Genomic DNA, 20,787 nt, shown 5'->3' on the forward strand with positions numbered 1-20,787 from the left:
TTGCCTTGAAAGATGGAAAAAACAGCAGACACTAACTTATTCTTTACAAATTGGATAGTGACTGAAAGTTACATTTACTGCATGTATCTTGAAACCATATGAAAGTCATTTTAAATGCATAAAGACACGAGACAAGACAAGATTACAGTTATTCCTATAACCAAAGCCAAACAAACTTAACTGGCAACAAAATTGAAAAAAGATCAAACAGAACCCTGTAAATGTTGGCACAAGAGGCTTTTGTTCCAACCGGTTAATGTCTCGGAGTCACGAAATCTCTCTCCGAGGCAAAGTTAAAGGGCAGCGGTGCTTACACCAGAAAGCTATTCACAAAGGAGAGCACTGAATCAGTCCTCTTCCTCTGTACTGTTGTTTGTCCCAGCTTTTGGGGTTTATAGGATGGCACATGGACAGGAACAACTTGAGCATTCAGTACAGGACAACAGACAACAGCTGGCAGCCATGCCTGGCTTAGTCGACGAGACTTCTGGATGGCCTTACAGTGTCTGAAGTCTGCAACTCTTAAAACCGGAGGATACACCAGTACATACCATGGCCCTCATTACAGTTTATTTTACCTCTAAACGTGATCAGCTTTAACAAGGATACTGAAGGCTGCTAAGGCTATTATTTTGAAACTTTACAGCAATTTGGCTGATTGCCTCCAGTGTCCAAGTCGGAGGTGAATGATGATTATATAATGGCTTATGAACGTAGCACTACATGTTATTTTCCACTCTCAATGACTTTCCAGCTGAGGAAATTGTAAATAACCTTTGAGCTCAAATATTTACAGCAGAGTTACAATTTTACCATTATAGCTCATACACTGTCATTACATCCAACAGCTTTAGATGCCTTAAGGTTAAGAATTATAGGAATACCTTGAGATCAATGGATAGTCATATTGACTAAATTCAAATATGAAGCAGAGGCCTCCTATTTTCTGTTTCTCAGACTAAAGATACCTTTTGAAAATAACAGAATTAACAGCTGTTCACTGTATGAAGTGAGGGTATCGTTTACAAAGAATCTCAAGATTGAACGGCCAGTTAAAGGTTGTGTCATGGGACAAACTGATGTACAACAACTTCCCACTTTGTTCAGGTAGGTATCATCATGCCACCAACATGCTACCAACATGCTATCATCATGCTACTATCATGTTACCAACATGCTGCCATCATAGTACCATCATGCCACCAACATGCTACCAACATGCTATCATCATGCTACTATCATGTTACCAACATGCTGCCATCATAGTACCATCATGCCACCAACATGCTACCAACATGCTATCATCATGCTACTATCATGTTACCAACATGCTGCCATCATAGTACCATCATGTTACCATCATGTTGCCAACATAATAGTATGATGATAACATCATACTATCATGATGTTAACATAATTTATAATTGCTTGTTAACTTAACAATAAGAAAAACACAGCGGGACGGATCGTCCAGGAAATGATGGACAGAGATGATGGTCATCATGCTGCCATCATGTACATTCATGCTACCAACATACTGCCAACATGCTGTCTTCAAGCTACCATCATGTTACAAACATGCTGCCATCATGGTACTATCATGCTACCACCACGTTACCATCATGCTAACATTATGCTATGCTGCCAACATGCTAACATCCTCCTACCAACATGCAGTGATGGCATAGTTACTTATTCAATATCTATATGCTCCCACTAGCTCAGGTTATAACAGGAAATAATATTAGCTACCATAACTATGCAGATGACACACAGCTCTACATTACGATGTCACCAGGAGACTCAGAACCCATCCAATCACTGAACAGATGTTTAGAACAGATAAATGTGTGGATGTGCCAAAACTTCCTCCAGCTGAACAAAAACAAAACTGAAGTTATTATTTTTGGACCTAAAGAGGAACAATCTAGAGTCAGTGCACAGCTTCAGTTGTTACAACTAAAATTCAGCGATCAGGCCCGAAACCTGGGAGTAGTGATGGACTCTGACCTGAATCTCCAGAGCCACGTAAAGACAGTCACAAAGACGGCCTTCTATCACCTGAAGAACATTTCCAGGATTAAAGGACTAATGTCTCAGCCAGATCTAGAGAAACTCAACCAATGCCTTTATCTTCAGTCGTATTGATTATTGTAACGGCGTCTTCACAGGCCTGTCCAACAAATCAATCAAACAGAATTGATTTGATCCAGAATGCTGCTGCTCGTGTTCTCACTAAAACCAGGAAGATAGAGCACATAACACCAGTTTTAAAGTCTCTCCACTGGCTCCCTGTAGCTCAAAGAATAGACTTTAAAATACTGTTGTTAGTTTATAAATCACTGAATGGTTTAGCACCACAATACATTAAAGATCTGCTGTTATTGTATCAACCTTCCAGACCTCTCAGGTTCTGGTTCTGGTTCTGCTCTGCATCCCCAGAACCAAAACCAAACGAGGAGAAGCGGCATTTAGCATCTATGCACCAAAAATCTGGAACAAACTTCCAGAAAACTGTAAAACAGCTGAAACACTGACTTCCTTTAAATCTCAACTAAAAACCCACTTGTTTAGAGTTGTATTCAAAACGTAATCAATTGCAAATTTATTGACGGAATCTGACTATGTTGTGTTTTTATTGTTGATTCTATGTTGCATTGTATTTTTGTGTTTGATTTGATGTAAAGCACTTTGAAATGCCTTGCTGCTGAAATGTGCTATACAAATAAAGTTTGATTGATTTGATTGATTTGAAAAAGTAACTTTTATCGGATTACTGATTACTCCTTGAAAACGTAACTTTGTTAGATTACTGATTACTTAATTTGGAAAGTAACTAAGTGACTGATTCAGTGATCTCCTTTGTATCTCTACTTATAAGGTTGAACTGAATGGAAGATTGTTTATTTGTTAAAACAGTACAAAAAAAAAACTTTTGTAAGTTTGGTTTGTTTTTGTGTTTTAGGAAGGAAAAAACTTACTTGATGGAAAATGTCTAGTGTTTTTGAGGAAGTAATTTTAACAGTGGAGGTTTGGTGAAAGTTGCAGGTCTACTTCCAGCAAGAGCCTTATACTCTTCATACAGACCATAATGAAACTTGAGCATAGAGGGAATGGTGATTAAGATGCTGTTGCAAGGATAAAAAAAAAAAAAAAAAAAAGTGCTTGACATAAAAAGTGTCAGTAACTGGAACTGAACTAATACTAAATGACAGAGCCCAGGCAAAGGAATCCCTCCGGAGAGAACTGCTGGCAGTCGGATGTGACTCAAACAGCAGGTAGAGTCATAAGAGAATCCAGGAAGGAAAGTGATCTTCAGTTTACCAAGAAGCACTGACACACATAAACGCCTTACGGTTAAGAATTATAGGAACACTTTGAGATTGATGGATAGTCATATTAACTAAATTCAAATGTGAAGCAGAGGCCTCCTATTTTCTGTTTCTCAGAGTAAAGATTCCTTTTAAAATAACACCCCTCAAGACACTAAACATAATTTTCATTAAGACCATATTTCAGCATTACCTGTTTTTTTTATTGTTCTTATGTAATCTAATTTCAAATGTTGTGTTTTCACAACCACTAAGAGGAAAATCATCATAATTCATAGAAATAAAGGTTTTCAAATATTTATCTGTGTGTAAGGAATCTATATTTTGTTTACTTTGGAGATAAAGTTCCTGAAATAAATGAGTTTTTCCAAAAATATACTAATTTAGTGAATTGGTGTGAAAAAGCTTGATGGATATCAGCCATTTTATTTATTGGCTAGGTGTCAATAAAATAGAAGCTTTTTTTAGTTATATTTTAAATTGTTCTGGTTCTGTCACCATTTTACATGGTCCCATAAAAGAAAACAAAAAGCAGGATGGTTCCAGAAGAACCAGCTCAAAATGCTCACACTGTTTTTTCCACCAACTGGCATGAGTTTACCACTAAGCAAATTGTTGCATAATGTAAATAGTTTTCCAATCTCTCTTGCAACTTCTTTTCTTACAACAACTAGCAAAGCACTCATAAGCTGTCCAGTCCTTATACTTCAGGTTCCTTCCAGTCTCCCGTCCTCCACGTCAAAAGCATCAGAACAATTAATAGCAGAAGCATGAAGTCATAGTCACTGTGTGATTTTCGTCTAAAATAAATCACTTCATAAACACAAACTATTACATTGATTGTAAAAACAATTCATGCAAAACATTTTCTAACTAGATTTAAGCATTACACTATACCTTATTAGAGGTCTTTGACCAGATCATAACCTTAAAAACTAGCTAAAGACCTAAAAACAAATTTAAATATGTTTGAACTGATAAAGTTTGTTATTCTTAATTTGGCATGTTTTATGCTTATTATTGTTCCTTCGTTGATAGTTATCTTTTATACATTGTTATGAAGTATGCATGTATATATATATAAAAAATACACACATCATGTGTATATGTATATACGTGTGTGAGTCTTTATAGAAACAAATGTGTATATTGTTTTAAACTTTTACAATAGGTAGAGTTTAAAAATTCCAAACGTGCTGTACACATGTGACCTAGATATCTGGAGATTTTCAAACACGATGACGTAGAGGCCAGCTTTGTTCATGCCCATGACTGCTTTTGTCCAAGAAGCCACATCAAAAATGCAGGCATTTTTGTGCATGTGTGATCTCTCATCTGTCATTCACTCTGTTTCTCTCTACAATAAACTTCTAATGCTGAATAGAAGAAGCTAAAGACTGAAACAAGAGTTGTTTTGGTAGATTTTTCTGCCAAGCACTGCTTGAACCACGCTCAGGATTTTCTTTTTAATTTTGAATTTTGCTAATAATCCACATTGCCACCTGCTGGCACAAAATACGTTATAGTGTTTTTGGGTAGAAATCTATAAAGTTTAGCATCTAACCAATTCTGACATTACTGGTTACAGAAAATGAACTAAGACATGAATCTTTATAAGTAAACAACAAGCTAGATGTTTTTGAAAAGTTTTTAAAAGTGAGGAAAAAAGGAGGAAATGAAACACCAGTGACCCTTTGTAAAAAAAAAAAAAAAAGTGGCCAGCAACATTTAGGGAACACAGAGTCTTGGAAAAAGGAGACCACATCCAAATATTTACTGCCAATTCTGTGAGACATCAACACAATGGAAGCACACTTATTTTGTAATCCTTAGGAAAATGAAGAGTCATTATTTTGTGCTCTTGAAGTAGTTTCCATGATACAAAGATGATGCATTATGGATTTTGGTGTATTATCATTGTTTGTTTCTATCAAAGTGTTAGAAGACAGAGATATAAATAAAGCATTCTGATGTTAGAAACATGAGGTTTCTGCTTATGTAGTATTTCATAAAATATTTGGGCAATAAATGAAAACCTGGTATCAACCAGATGTCCCTTTCATGTTACGAAAAACTATTTTTACCTCTCATTTTCTCAAGATGTTGTAGCTTTTGACGGTTCATTTATGGACCACATCTGAAGCCAAACATTTAGGATCATATTCAGAATCTCCGAAATGACAAAACAGAAAATGTAAGTTTAATGGTAGAAAAAGAAAGTATAAGATAAAGATGCATTTTCTGTCAAAATACATTCATAGCCCCTTGTTGTTATGAATAAATATCTATTAATTCATTTTAACTGCACCATCAAAACAAAGAGAATAACTTTTAGCATGTCAGAGAAGGAGGGATGAGAAGAAAAGAAAAGTGAAGAAAACATGAAGGTATTTTTTTCTTCCAACACTCAGTGAAAGTCACAGTAGAGACTTTTAAGAGAAAAAACTCAAGAGGTAGTAATTTTACAAAAATTGTTATTAATCTTAAATAACAAGGAAAGCTGGGGTTGTAGAGGTTGAAATAGCAGAAACAACATGCTCTGCTTTCAACACGGCTTTGTAGTCTGTCCAAACACAAGTGTTAGAAAATATAACTCCTACTGGCAATTGCAAAAATCATACAGTATTTAATCAAGTGAGCAAATTTCTTTTATTATTTTTAAACGCAGCGCTTCAATAATTACTCCATTATGCTTCCTCCCCTACTGAGAAGACCTCTACAAAGCACGTTTATTTAAAGCTAATAATGGCTAATCTCAGCAGGTCAAATAATTACATTACTTCACATTCTAATAAAATGCAAACGGTATCTGCAAATTAATTCATATATTACACATATACATACATAATACACTGTGTCTGAAGAGCTTTTCTTAGATCTGAAAGAATTTCAATCGAAATTGTATGTAAGAGTACAGCTTCAATACATCAAAACTGATAGTATCATCTGTAAGTATCTAAATTTTAATACATTTTAAATCTTAAAGACATTACAGTCTTTTAATATGTTTATGATTAGGTGTACTTGCCACCACCCAAATATTTTCTTCCTAATTGAAAGAGATTTCACTTAAAACCAGTAAAGCGATTTCCAGCAATTGGAGGAATGATGTAGAACATAAAGTGTCGCTTTATGCAGATGACCTTTTACTTTTTATTTCCAAACCATCTTCGCAGTGGTAACAAAATATTCATTCCGGCTTTGCTCAGTTCCCCACTTTCACTCTCTTCATCTAACGCTATTTTAAACCCTGTAGTGAAACACTCGCTGAAAATATGGGGCTAATTTAGGAAATACTTTAAACTTCACGACTTTTCCCTCTTAAGTCCATTTAACCATTTTTTTTCAAATCATCTGTTCAGGATGGGGTGTTCCTAGAGTGGCACCGGAGGAGGCTTACTTATATTAAGGACCTTTTCATAGAGAAGAATTTGGCGTCCTTTCAGGCCCTTAGCAATAAATATGGTTTACCTAAATCCCATTTTTTTAGATATTTTCAAACCAGAAACTTTAGTCAGTCTCACTTATCAGGCTCAGTTTCTCTGCGAGAGCATACACTATTGGTAACCATCCTATTATTGAACCCGACTCGTAAAGGGCTGGTTTCGTGGCTTTATAATAAAATGTTGACTATGAAAGAGACCTCCTGACCTGAACTTAAAACTTCATGGGAAGAAGACTTGAATATATCTATACTGGATGAGCCATGGGACTCTATACTTAAACTGGTGAATACAACATCTCTGTGGGCGCGCCATTGTCTCATTCAGTTCAAAATAGTACATAGAGCCCATCTCTCCAAAAGCAAACAATCTCGTTTCTATCCAGAAGTCACCCATAATGCGACAAATGCAAAACTGTTCATATGTACTGGTCCTGCCCCGCTCTTGGTCAGTTCAGGACAGATGTTTTTCGTACGATGTCCGGGTTGGCCGGAGCGGTGGTTACGTCGTGTTTGAAACTGGAAAGAATTAGATGTTCTTTTCAACACTCAACTGGTAAATTTGAAAAAACATGGGGACCCTTTCTTGATTCATTTCAAAACATACAATAATGCTCCAGATTAATTAAGTTAATTAATTATATTAAAATGTGTTCCATTTCTGTCAGGGATAGAAATGTAGTGGGTGGACGTACTGGGCAGTGACCTGGATGGGCTAAATGGGATTACTTTGGAGGGATTATTTTTTCTGTGTGTATTATTTTATGTATGTGTTGGATAAACACTTCTTTGTATTCACAAACTGTATGTGTTAAAGGAAAAAACTCAATAAAAAGACAGTGATAAAAAAAAAGATTTCAAATGGAGTTAAAGGAAAATTAAAGAGGTTTAAATTTATTCTATCCAAAATGTCATAACGTAATTTAGGTAACCAGTCAAACTTTATACAAAAAGGTAAAACTGTGAATTTTAACAACTAAAGGAAGATTACCTTAGTTCACCTTCCTTTGAAGACATTTCAACAACTTAAATGGTTGTTTCCTAGAAGTTTAATAATAAAAAACCCAAAGTCAAAAATAAACAAATGGAACATTGTGTATCTGCTTATGGGAGAATCTGTCTAAACAAACTAAAGAGAAGATTTGGTTTTACTTTTAAGAAAATAATAAAATACTATATTTTATTACAGCACAATGAAGCATACTGCCTGAGTGCTGCATAATTGAAAAGATAATATATATGTATAGTATTTTTTTAATACACTGCCTGTTTTCTGTTTAAAGGTGGATGGTTGATTGATGCTTAGTTGCTTTTGAGAAAGGAGGTAGATTATTTTTCTATTCCATTTCATTCAAAACTTTATATCAATGTGAAATATTTATTTTAAACTGCAAATGAATTAAATAAACAAATAAATTACCTAAATAAAATAATGACACTAGGTTTAGTGAAATAACATGTGATCACAAACATCTGCTAGAAAACACGACCCTCACCGAACCCAAAGCCGATAATTAAGAGCACTTAGAGACTTCACACGTTTGGTTTTTTTTTAGCAATGAAGACCAGATTTGTAGGAAAAATGGTTAGCCATCAGGATTACATCAAATATGTCATTAAATGATAGGTTAAGTGTGACAAGAGGCAGGGAAATTACCTGCAGCTGTTCCTCTCCACAAACCAACCATTCATGATGCCCAAGTCACATTTGAGTTTCTTTTAACAATTCCCTGTAAGGTTAAACGTTTCAAAGCACTGACAAAAAAACTGCTGCAAGTTCAGACAGTAGGCTATTATAATATCCCAGCAACATGGCGAAAATAGTCATTACTACCCAGAAAGCTTACACTGAACAAAGAGAACGGATGTGTGGGCAATTCCCGTACAGCATGGGTGAAAGTTTGGGGGGAGGGAGGTGACGTATAGGAGAGAAGGGGTTGAAAAAACAATAATAAAAAAAAAAAAAGAGGTCCTCCACCCACATGGTTGGAGAGGGTCAGCATAAGGACTGGTGCACACCAGTAAGGAGGGGGAGGGCCTACAAGCAGAATATTTAAGATGCTGATCCAGAGCAGGACTTGAGGGAAAAAGGACAGAGCCTGGGTTAGCAGCACTAAAACGTTGCCTTTTGACTTCTTTCAGAAACAAAAGCTCTTTAAAAAAACATTTAAAAAGCACCAAGTCTTAAAGGATTAACGTATCTAGACATGACTAAAATCAATTTGAGCATACTAGCTGTAGGCGTCACACTGCTCCTACTAAGGACCGGGGCCCAGAACCCCAAGAAGAAGCCGGCTCCCTCCAAGCCCCCTAAGGTTCAGTGCTGCGATGAGGTGCGCTCACTCAAGGTCCAGGTGGCCAACCTGACCAGCCTGCTCGAGGAGTTGGGCCGCAAGCAGAAGACGGACATGATGAACGTTGTGAGGCAAATCATGGACCTGGACAAGCAGGACCACCAGCTGGAGGGCCGGGTCACTGAGGCAGAGAGCAAGTACTCAGAGATGAACAATCGCGTGGAGATCATGCATCTCCAAACTCTGCAGTCGGTAACCCAGACTTTCTCAGGTGAAAAGAGGGTGTCATGTTTTAGCTGGAGTTTTATATGAATAGCAATTGTTTGAATCAACTTGAGGCATATTTCTGTGATTGTTAACCACTCGAGAAAGGTGAAAATTAGCCACATGTGGAGAAAATTACTACCATTTACAGTTCAGCTTAACCTGTTACTTCTTCAGACTGTTGTTGGACAGCTGTTGTTAAATCTTTCACGCATGGTCTAGAAATACGGAAGAAGTAACACTTATGTTAAAATTTATGGGTGCACAGATCATGTCTTACCTAGCCAATACCGATTTCTGGTTTTCTTTGAGCTCTGAGCTCCTGATTCCAACTCTAACCAACTTCAATAGCATCTATGACAAATAAAAGAGACTTGAAATGTTGCAGATTATTTTAATAAGGTACAAGTTTGGAAAACATGGAATAAAAAAAAAAATCCAAGATCATCTTCCTGATCTAAGTTATAACTAATCTCAAAACAATGTACCAAAGTTGATGGTTGATAGACTAAACTATAGGAGTTCTTAGTGTTGCGTCTTAAATGAGTAGTGGTAGTAAAGTCTGATTTTGCAGTATTTTAAGATCTTGAACACCAATGAAGAAAAAAAATCACCCATACTGATTTCTAAAGGATTGATTAGTAAATCTCTACTCAAGTTATCCTGTTGAGTTTTTATTTTACTAGCAAGTAGCAAATTTTTTGAAAGATATCCATCTCTCCACTGGAATGCATTTACTTCAGCTGCAAAGTACTGTAATTATCTGTGCTTTGTAGGCCCCATGAGCGGCTGCGAATCAGTAGTCAGGTAGATTACAGTGCACACGGCAAGCTGCACAGCAGCAGGATAAAGCATTAATTTGAAAAATACAGAGTCCCGTCTGCATGCATAGCTCCCGTATGCACTCAGAGACTCAACCCAACCAATCAAAACAGTAATTGGGCCTTCTGTTGTTTCTGGTGCTTTTGCTGTGTGGTCTAATGGAGCCACATGTATGATTCAGGAGGAGAGAACAGAGAGGCCTTTCTATAGCTTGAGTCAATCTGGGATTGGAGAGCAGGACAGGAAGTGATGCACAGATTAAAAAATGTTGATGGGGTTCTTCAGTTCTCAACAGCTATAAAGCTCATAATGACCTCAGAAAGCTTTTAATTATATCACCATACCAGGAAAGAGGAACCTACAAAAAGCATGTAGCACATAGTGCAGATTCATTCCATTTCTTTTGCTTTTGATGAGAGTCAAAAAGCCATTTTTGCATCTGTAAAGTTACTCAGACAACCATAAAGCTGAATTTATAGGAACCCCTTTTGTGAAATCTGCTCATGAAAGTGGATATGCTTTTAGAATATCTTGATGTCCTTCCTTTCCAGATGCCATATATGACTGCGCATCCCTTTATGAAAAAAACTACAAGATCTCTGGCGAGTACAAGCTCCCTAAAGACGAGTTCCTGGGTGCACCTGAGCTTAGCGTAAGTCCACGGTTTGAGTTCAGAGCAGTTCCTTTTCCACTTAGCATTCAATAGCGATGCAGGAAAACAAACGCTCTTCTGTTTCAGGTCTTCTGCGATATGGAGACAAACGGAGGGGGTTGGACTCTGATTCAGCGGCGCAAAATTGGCCTGACTTCCTTCAACCGAGACTGGAAGCAGTACAAAAACGGCTTTGGATCCATTCGCGGAGACTTCTGGCTGGGCAACGACCACATCTTCCGCCTAACGAGGCAACCCAGCACACTGCGGATTGAGCTGGAGGTAAGTGTTGGAACTTGTGTTGAGCATGAACCATTTCATAGCCAAAAGCAAGCAGACAGAACCATATTGAGTATAAAAATTAGTAATAAATCTTACTAATTGCAGAGATGGAGAGCCAATAACCTCTGTTTTTACAACCCTTCCTGACTAAATCACTGTATATGTGCTTCAACGCAGGACTGGGAGGGACAGACACGCTATGCTGAGTATGGCTTTTTCACTGTAGGTAATGAACTCAACAGCTACAAGCTCTTCATCGCCAACTACAGCGGGAATGCCGGAAACTCCCTACGCTACCACAACAACACCAACTTCAGCACCATGAACAAGGACAATGACAAATGCGTGGATGACTGCGCTGCCCTGCGCAAAGGTGATCTACTGGCACTGATGTAGCCAAAGCTTCCAGAAAGGTAATTACAGGTGGATAAAACATAGGCAGATCCTTATTTCTTTTCCCTCCACTGTTCCTAGGTGGTTACTGGTACAACTGCTGCACCGACTCCAACCTGAACGGCGTTCTTTATCGCTACGGTGAGCACACAAAGGGTACTGACGGGATCACTTGGTACGCCTGGCACGGCCCCAACTACTCCCTGAAGAGAGTGGAGATGAAGGTCCGGCCGGTGGGTTTCCAACCATAAGCCTCAGCTGTGTCTACCGGATCAAGATCGTAAATCTCTCTTAACACTTTTACGACCAAATTGTGTTTTCAACTTAAGAGCAAGGCGAGTAAAAAGTTTTTGATGGCCTGTTTTTACAATCAAACAATTTTGTGTTTGAAAATTGTTGGGGGGGGGCGGGGTTTGCATTCATTAGTAACGTTTTAATTTTTTTAAGCACTAAATATGCCATTTTAAACCACTGTCCCTTACGGGCGACTGGATTTTAATCAGTTTTCTCAAATTCATAAAAGCTCTACGTTGGGTTTTAGTTAATATTGGTTATAGTGGAGGTCATGGGGCACTTGTAGGGCATATTTAAAGATTTAAAGAATAGTGTTTGTGAATTGTTGATGGGATATGACCTATGACAAAAGGTTTTCCCAATAAGTAGTGTCTGATGAAGTGTCATGATGGAAATATGTAATTTGTAAAATGTGTACAGGTTTTGAATGATGCCATTTAATGTGATGGAAAAATAAAGATATTTTTTAAAAGAAACACGACACGAGGTCTCATTTACATGCGAAACATTTTACCCTGTGGTTAACCCAGAAGTGATTTGCACTCTGCCAGGGTCAGAAGCTGACATCCTGCCCAAAGGTCCTAAAACACATGACACAAATACAGGAAAGAGAGACCACACATGTTGTGCCGTCTAGTTAAATACCACTAAGGTTTCCTACTTGAAGACCAAAACACCATTTTATTGTTTACGACCTAGAAGGAATTTCTTACAGCAAGTGCTCCCTTTATAACACCAGAAATCAGTTTTAAGCAACATGTTCACTGAAATCTTACTTAAAGCACAACTTTTATCCCATAGGCAAAAATTAACGCAGAAGAATACAAGAGCTGTGACAACATATTCTAAAAGTGACAAAAATGACTGCATTTTAAGGGATTTTCCAAATATTTGAGCCCATTTTAGCAAAATCTGTAATTCGGCAGTAGTGCAAGGAGCAAGTACAGGAGGCAGTTACCATGGTGATAAACTTTATCGATAGAGCTGTCACGATAAATTTTGCTGAGCGATTAATTGAAACAACATTCTTGGGTCTGGAAGTTGTTACTGAAGAAGAAAGGACTCAAAGTTTGATTGTTTCAGTATAAGTGAGGTGGAAATGAAGTCAGAGTAAGCACAAAGATGTGGAAAGTCACTAAAAAAGAAACTATTTTATGCCATGTTAAGGCATGTCTGTAGTTAGTAAGGCTGTGGGAGAGAGAGAACGAGAGAAAGTTTCAGCAGATAACAGGAAGGCTAAAGGGATTAAAGAAAGTATCACTGTTCTTTGTCTTCTCAGCTCTGATCTGTTATCTTATGTCTGCATTTTTTAAATTTAGGTAAATGTCTACATCTGTAGGAAATATAGAATGTAGTGAAAATTTGACTCTGTTAATCATCCTAATATGAGATTCTAAAGGCTATTTAAAATGTAAACTCTAATATCATTTTGTCATTTTTTAAAAATATTTGTAACAAAAAAAAATCTACAGCAACTTTTCTCATACACACACTGTGACATAGACTCTACCTCCAATATATCTCATATAAAAATGACTTCTCAGAGAAGCTACAGTGCCTTGTGAAAGTATTCAGCCCCCTTAAACTTTTCAACCAAAAGCGGCAAAAGGTTGAAAAGTTCAAGGGGGTTGAATACTTTCTCAAGGCACTTTATGGTAGGCTGTTATATTAAAAAGCTGTTCATTCTTTATGAGGCAGTTATTTAAAGAGGAATTGGAATCACCTAATTTATTTTTACAAAACTTCACAAAAATAACATATTAAAAATTTACCATAAAACTCCAATCAATGAATCTTTAATAGATACAGAATTAAGCTATCAGTTCAGATTTTCTTAAAGTCATGGTTATAAATAACATAACGTTTCAAAAACTGCAAGAGTAGCCCCAAACACAATTAAAGAGTCTCCAACCAATACCTGCAGAAATTAAAGTAGTTTTCCTAACAGTCCCAGCTCTAAATAAAACAAGACTTTCATTGTACTTTTGCAAAGCTGAGGCAAAATCTTTTATGGGAAATCCTAGAGAGGCGAGAACCAGATGGGGCTAGCACCAGAGTGCCGGCTCCCATCATTCATCATCATCACGGCTCCCAAGAAATTGAAAACAGGCCCCGGAGAAACGCAAGTCCAGACACTCACAGATGAAAAGGAGGCGAGCGTCCAATTAGATGGCTGGAAAACAGATTTCTCTGTGCCATGCCAACAATACAGAAAGGAAAAGGACAAGAAAAAAGCATGGAAAAATTGACAAAAGATATCCAAACCTTGTACCAAAGGGTGACATGAGAAGTACAATATAAATTCTTTGCCAATTTTTTTAGATTGGACTTTGAATTTCAGACGGAACTACACGTTATAGAGAGATTCTTAACACTTCTGATCACTTTATGAATTCTACAATCAAATAAGTGAGGTGAACAAAAACGTAAAATGAAAGTTGGTCTCCTTCACTTAGAGATTATGTTTCCATAATATTGAATTAGTTCAATATTTACAAAGGCGAGCTTGCTTTTTGGAAGAGTAATTCATGAATTTTCAGCACTCCCACCTGATTAGAGACTCCAAGATGAGAGGAGAGGGGCCTTTCTGGAACTCCAGTTCCTTGTAATGCAGCGCCTTGGCGTAGGCACGACATTTGGCGGCTCTCTCTCCAAGCAGAACGATGCCATTATCGTCTCTGAGGGGCAGAGGGCCCTGGAAAAGGAATCGGATCCGCATAAAATAACCAAAACTTTCTTTTTCCCCCCAAATGAAAGCACAACCGAGTAAAAATACATAAGTCATTTTTAATTTAACCTCCATGTAGAAATTAGCAGTTGAAGTTTTTATTTTCAGTGGGCTTGAGTAGCAGTCCAACCAGGAGTCTCTTTTTTTCTAATAAGGTCCAAACCATGAGAGTCTCAGTTCTCTGAGTGACGTTATTGTTGCTAAATGGCCCAGGTTGTGTGGTCTGTCATCAAGTCTTTACCAGCTTTTTCAGATTCCTCTTCCAGTAAAATAATCACATGGTAATATGGAAGCTGAGAAAAAAAAAATTATTCCTGTTGCAAATTTGAATGCAATGCTTTTGAAATCATTTCTGAACTGACGAAGTATTCAGGCCTGCTTTGACCTTTTGTGCGTAAAGTCACCATCTTTGGAAAGTGGCCCACTCCGACATGATGAATGTCAAACAATCTAAACAAACAGTTGAGCCTAAAAAGACTTATTTAGCTGATTTCACTGGAAAAATGGTCAATGGTTACTGTGTGAATGATTGCACAAACCGACAAGGATAAAAACCAAACTTCGTTTATAGTGAACCTTTTAATAACGAAAGAAGACCGCTCCAAAAGCAGGAAGCAGACTGCAGTGCAGCGCATTCTGGGTAATTATAACCAAAAAAAACACTTATGTCTAGCGCTAGCGGGAAAAGTAGCTTGCAGTCTTTCACCAAAGACAAGAGAAATCATACAACCGCGAAAATCTGATGCTACTCCATTTTGGTTTACTTTTTGTGAAGAATGAAGTTGTGCTCAGTGTCTTCTACAGAGGTTTTCATGTTTCCTTCAGTATTTCTTGGGGAGGAGGGGAACAGGTTTTTTAAAGCGTTTTGATTCTTTGGTGCAGTTTGAAAGAATCGCAGCAGCTGAAAATGTAACAAATGTTGCAGTTTTGGTTCCCAATTGAATCAAGCTTACTGAACTATCCGGAGCCACTATGCTGCAATTGCACAAAAAATCCGTGAGGGACAGTGGAGTCCCAGAGCGAAATTCAGTGAAAGAGGTGTACGGAGACTCTTGTTGGAAGCGAATGACTGAGGGGCATTGCGCATAACACAAACCCTGTAAATTCTTGAACAGGGGTCACCAACCTTTTAGAGACTGGGAGCTACTTCATGGGTCCAGGGCAACACGAAGGGCTACTTGTTTGATACAAACATAAATTTTCTTGGCTCAGCCTTTATAACAATAATACATATATGTATAAATGATTACATGCTGCCTGATCATATTAATGTTAGGGACTACTCCCAATAGTTATCAGTAATGATTTATCATGGCAGATATGGTTAATTGCTATTATGTGATCTGAAGTTCAACCCTCTTTACTAATAACAAAATTGTGGAGAGAACAAAAAGTTATTTTGTGCCAAAACATCTTGTATGTAGCACATCAGTGTAATTCTGTGGGGGTCAAAGGGCAGCCAAAGCTTAAATCTTATTGGTCAGTTTGCTTTTTATGTGAGCTAAAAATGATGAGCAGAGTTTGAATCCTCCATAGTTCTAAGATCCCGTCTGAGCTTTTTACAGTGGCGGGTTGCCGGTTTATTAGCATTTTTTGTGTTTTCACAAACTTAAAAGCTGATGGGTTACCTGTTGGCTGACACCAGCAGATGTCAAAATAAAAATGTCTGACAGATCGGAAGGTACAAAACTATCACTGCACCTGACCTGTAAGAGCAGAAGCACCTCTCCAACACTCATCATGTGTGTGTCGCTCAAAAGCCGCACAAACCTAAACCACTAAAGCAGCATACCCTTTTTTTTTTTTACACAATCTATGTTAAATTATAAGGACATGGAAGCCAAGCCTACCCGTGGCATCCACGGAAAGAGGAGGATGTTGATTCCCAGGTTCAGGTGGTGTCAGACGTCCAAAGGAGAAGGAGAAGCAACAATGTTTGCTTAATTGGGGAACGTTTCGACTAGATTAAATTGTTTAACCCGCAGTCTTAGTGCGACGCTCAAGAAGAGCAGCAGATGTCAGTTAACTGGTGACCCGTCAGCTCTCCAGTTCGGGAAACATAAAAGAAGCTCACAAATCGGCGACCCACCAGAACCGCACACGGTAAAAAGCTCAGCCGGGATCCAAACCGCTCTTAGAACTACGGGAGGTTCAAACTCTGCCCATTCATTTTGAGCTTGCAGAAAAAGCACCAAGCCGCCAAATAAACAAAAGCAAACTGACCAATAAGATTTAAGCTTTGGCGTGCGACCCCCCACAGACTTAGACATGTGCTACGTACAAAATGTTTTGACACATAAGATCTTTTTTTTCCCCCACAATTTATTTTAAAAAAATTAATTTTTTTCACTTCAAGGAAAATCTTAAGCTAGGCAGAGTGTGTGCAGCCATACAGCTGCAGGCGCTGCTGCCCTCCGATAAAATCCTGCAGGCGTCTGCGCAATTCTGAACTTCAACCATTGAAAAGAGTTTTATGCATAAAGCAATTTATTTTAAAAATTTTTTATAATTAACTTTTTTTTTTAATCTAAATAATTATTAATACATTATTAATTCAATGTAAAAACATTAAATTAAATAATTTCTTTGGCAGTGCTGCCTAATGACAATGGCTATTTGGAGAACTTGCTCCGCGGGTGACTGACAAGGTCCCCTCAGGCGACTGGGTGCCCATGGGCACCGTGTTGGTGACCCCTGTTCTAGACACTAACAGGTACCATAGAATTGTGAGGGACGACGGAGTCCCTGCTCGAAATTCCTTGAAAGAGGTGTATGGAGCCTGGTGCCGGAAGCCTGTTGAAAGGTTGTTTACATTGTTTTAAACTGTGTCATTATGAGCATGAGTGGGAATAAAAATAGCAATAGGTATTTTGTTCTATATAGCACAGTAGGAGTGTAACAGGTAAACCTTCTATGGATGCAAACTCGATTAAACACCCACCTGTTTAGGATTGTATTTGAAACGTAATCAATTACAAATTTATTGACAGAACTTGACTTAATGTCGTGTTTTGATTGTTGATTCTGTTGCATTGTGTTTCTGTGTTTGATATGAACTTTGAAATGCCTTGATGCTGAAATGTGCTATACAAATAAAATTTGATTGATTGATTAAAAACAACACAACTCTCCTTCAGTGTAAGGGAAAACACAGGAATACAATAATATAACCTGTACGTTCATTATTAAGTATCTTCCGGACTATACATCCAGAGTATAAAGCGATTCAAGAATCATGAGATGAAAAGGGATTGTGTGATTTTATGCACTTTCCTGCTTACCTTATCACTGTGCTCCATGAATTCTGCCAAGTTAAGCAGCGTTTGCGTGACCTCGGCTATATCTTGAGAGGTGAGAGCTAACTCGATGCTGCGGATGAGCTCATCCTGCTGGTCTTCACTCAGCTCCGACCAACAGGACAGAAAAGCAGCATTGAACAGGTCTCTGAAGTACAGAAAAGACAGCTGGATGTTGTTTAAAGTAAAGAAAATGTGTGAGTAAACATGACAATGTAATTATTTTGCAGAAGCAGGAACTAGTAAGAAGACAATCCAGGGTTAGCCTTCAGCAAGCAAAATCCCACTTTGAGTAAAATTTAAGATCAAAAAACTCTAAATTTAGGATTACAATCAAGATCAAGCACAGCAGAAACTGTGAACCCGGCTTAGTGTCCATGATAGAGGTAGAAAAGCTAGCTAGTTAGCTGTCAAGGGTATATTAGCGACCTAGAGTCACATAATTCAATGAAGATGTTTGTGACCAAGCTCATGAAATAGTTCAGTCACAAACATCTGACCAAACTGTTGTGGCAAATAGTCCTGCCACACCAAAATGTAAGACCTTTTAATGTCACCTTCATTGAAATTTAAGACCAAAGCACTGTAGATATAGGGAGTAGATTGGGGATCTCACTGCATTACAAACAAATCAATAACTGAACCCTTTGTGTCCATGCTAGGAAAGCCATCCAGTTAGCAGGGCGATATTAGCAGCTACCTGTTGTTAGCCTGGAGCCACAGAATTCAATGATGTTTGGTGAGATTTAATACTTTCGACTGACAGAAATGTCCCGCAAGAAAAAAAAAAGACATACTGGAAATAGTTTTGCTATGACAAAATTTAAGACCCGCGGTTAACATATTTATGCTCAACTTACATTATCTATAGGTAATTAAGACATTTTAAGGCCTTAATTTTAGACATACAAACTTAAGACTGTTTAAGGTTGATTCATTTATTTAACATGAGAGTGTGCATATTAATGAAAATCCAATAGTCTCATAAATATACCGGATTAAGCTTAATGCTAATTTCCATCGAAAGACCCATATAGCAGATAACTCAAAATACATATAGTCAAACTTATAAACAAGTACAGACACGCAGTTGTATATCTATAGGATCATTGTACAGCCAGATGTGATGAGGTTTTGCAGCTGTACTGCAGGCAAAAGTTCAAACTTACTTGTGTCTTCTCCTTAAAAAACACTATGGGAATGCTTTTACTCACTGTGGTTTATCACAGTCGTTAAAGTTTTAAAAAAGAAAATCCAGACACACACAGAAAAGAAAGAGGAGCATTACTTTGTGGAGGAAGTAGCAGTTGAAAATTAGACATGTCAGTCACGCTGTACCTGGCAAGAGGGATGTATGTCTGCGCCAGAGACCAGCACGATCGCAGAGCCGGGGAGGACGACTCTTTGAGCAGGACCACGCTCAGACGCCTCAGCCACTCCAGCCAGTCATCTTTGGACACTTTCCGAGCAGCACCCCAGGCCTTAGAAAAGAAAAAAGCAAGGATTTAAAGCGGACTGGGAACTGTGTGGGAGCATCAGTTTCTCCAGACCTCGCATTCAAACTGTGCCGTGACCACCGTGCACTCCAAAACTTTGTGCTGCTCGGTTTGATGAGGGTTTTCATTTCAACTCGTCGCCAATTTGTTGATTCATATTTCTTGAGAAGACATAAACTGTGGCCTTTCAGTCAGAGCTGTTTACTAGGTGTGACATCAACACTAGCAGAGATTCCAGTAAACAAACACTGGGCTCTAACTGCTGCAATCTTTCATTATGGGAACATGTCACTTTTGAAGAAAGGAAACTGCTAAGCGCCCACCTTCTGGAGTGCGGTTGTGCTAACATGGAGTTTCTTCATGGGGCCTGGCTCTACAGGGCCACTGACCAGAGCGTCGCCTTGGTTGCCCCGAATCTGCCGGTGTTGAAAAATTAAAGGGTCCTCTTCTTCCTCTGCGAGAGTGTAACCCTATCATAAACAACACACACACACAGAGGCCACAAGCAAACAGCCCACACACATTGAAACCGTTTATCAAAGCTACAAAACATCTTTTATGAATGAACACAGAAGGATATTTCCTCCCATCAGGGCTGTTTATAAACAAATGCTTGGACTCAACATATTTATTTTTTGATGTTTAAGTCATGTGGAGGTATTTGGTGTCACAGAAAAATAAATATTCAAACCAGATGGGAGCAGGAGAGTGCTTAACGATGAATAATGTGAATATATCAGGAGCTACTCACTTTCACAATGCGACATATCAGAATGTCGTAGCGCTGGTGATTGATCCGGTGCTTCAGCATCACTTTGTTCACCATAGGGATGAAAATCTGGTACTGGAAACAAGAAAGAGTAAATAAAAATCTCTGTGGATTTTCTGTGGTTTGGTCTGCAACTTCAACCACAAGATAAACGCAGATCAAAGGCCTTCCCTGAAGCCTACAGAGCGAAAAACAGCACTGGCAGTTCAGAGGTCACACCTCAAAACAATCCAAGTGTTTTTGGGTGTATACTAGAGGGCTTGTGGGGAGAAGAGAGGCTACATGACCCCCTCGTCCACTCATAAACATTGCCTCCCCAAAAGGGAACCGTTTGGTGACATAAGCAGTCTGGCAGGAAGTAATTCAGACCAACCTCAGCTGGAGCTAAGATTACAGGAAGCTTTGGAGGATAAAACAGCTACCTTCTTTCCCAGCTGGAACACCAACGAGGACAGGGTGTCCATGGCAGTGGAGCGCAGCTCCGGCGTGCTGTCCAGAGTCCGAACAATTGGGTGGATAATCCGGGAAGCATAGTCTGTGAAGTCCAAGGACTCCGTTAGACGGTCGAGCGTCTCCAGGGCGACCCTGACCCAGAGAAAAACCAGAAAATATGTTGGCAAGATGTTGAAAGATACAAAGACAAAAAGAGAAGCATCTGAAAGTATAACAGGTGTAAAAATAAAAGTGGCACACACCAGTCCAAGAGTTACTGCATTTCTATTA

General features: G+C 38.4%; 2 protein-coding genes across 4 annotated transcripts in view; one reads left to right on the top strand and one right to left on the bottom strand.

Annotated features, from left to right (window-relative positions):
- Nucleotides 1–20,787, bottom strand: part of mtor (mechanistic target of rapamycin kinase) — a 133,853-nt gene that overhangs the window by 61,227 nt on the left and 51,839 nt on the right. For all 3 annotated transcript variants that reach the window (XM_044117457.1, XM_044117467.1, XM_044117449.1), the window contains 6 exons: nt 20,487–20,649; nt 20,047–20,139; nt 19,619–19,765; nt 19,138–19,280; nt 17,785–17,947; nt 14,325–14,470 (listed from right to left, as the gene is read on the bottom strand). In XM_044117457.1, the coding sequence (XP_043973392.1) occupies nt 14,325–14,470; nt 17,785–17,947; nt 19,138–19,280; nt 19,619–19,765; nt 20,047–20,139; nt 20,487–20,649 (855 nt within the window). The remainder of the gene's footprint in view (nt 1–14,324; nt 14,471–17,784; nt 17,948–19,137; nt 19,281–19,618; nt 19,766–20,046; nt 20,140–20,486; nt 20,650–20,787) is intronic.
- angptl7 (angiopoietin-like 7) lies at nt 8,846–12,251 on the top strand. Its single transcript, XM_044117479.1, has 5 exons — nt 8,846–9,339; nt 10,706–10,806; nt 10,894–11,088; nt 11,266–11,461; nt 11,563–12,251. The coding sequence occupies exons 1-5, from the start codon at nt 8,982–8,984 to the stop codon at nt 11,730–11,732; spliced, it is 1,020 nt and encodes a 339-aa protein (XP_043973414.1). The 5' UTR covers nt 8,846–8,981; the 3' UTR covers nt 11,733–12,251.

The sequence above is a fragment of the Gambusia affinis genome, linkage group LG01 (genome assembly GCF_019740435.1).
Source record: "Gambusia affinis linkage group LG01, SWU_Gaff_1.0, whole genome shotgun sequence".
Taxonomy (NCBI): Eukaryota; Metazoa; Chordata; class Actinopteri; order Cyprinodontiformes; family Poeciliidae; genus Gambusia; species Gambusia affinis.

Bases quoted from the DNA above. Each gene is read 5' to 3' on its own strand.
- angptl7 (XM_044117479.1), top strand. From the start codon at position 8,982: ATGACTAAAATCAATTTGAGCATACTAGCTGTAGGCGTCACACTGCTC. The intron at 9,340-10,705 runs GTGAAAAGAGGG...CTTCCTTTCCAG, and splicing joins GGTAACCCAGACTTTCTCAG to ATGCCATATATGACTGCGCA. The intron at 11,089-11,265 runs GTAAGTGTTGGA...GCTTCAACGCAG, and splicing joins CACTGCGGATTGAGCTGGAG to GACTGGGAGGGACAGACACG.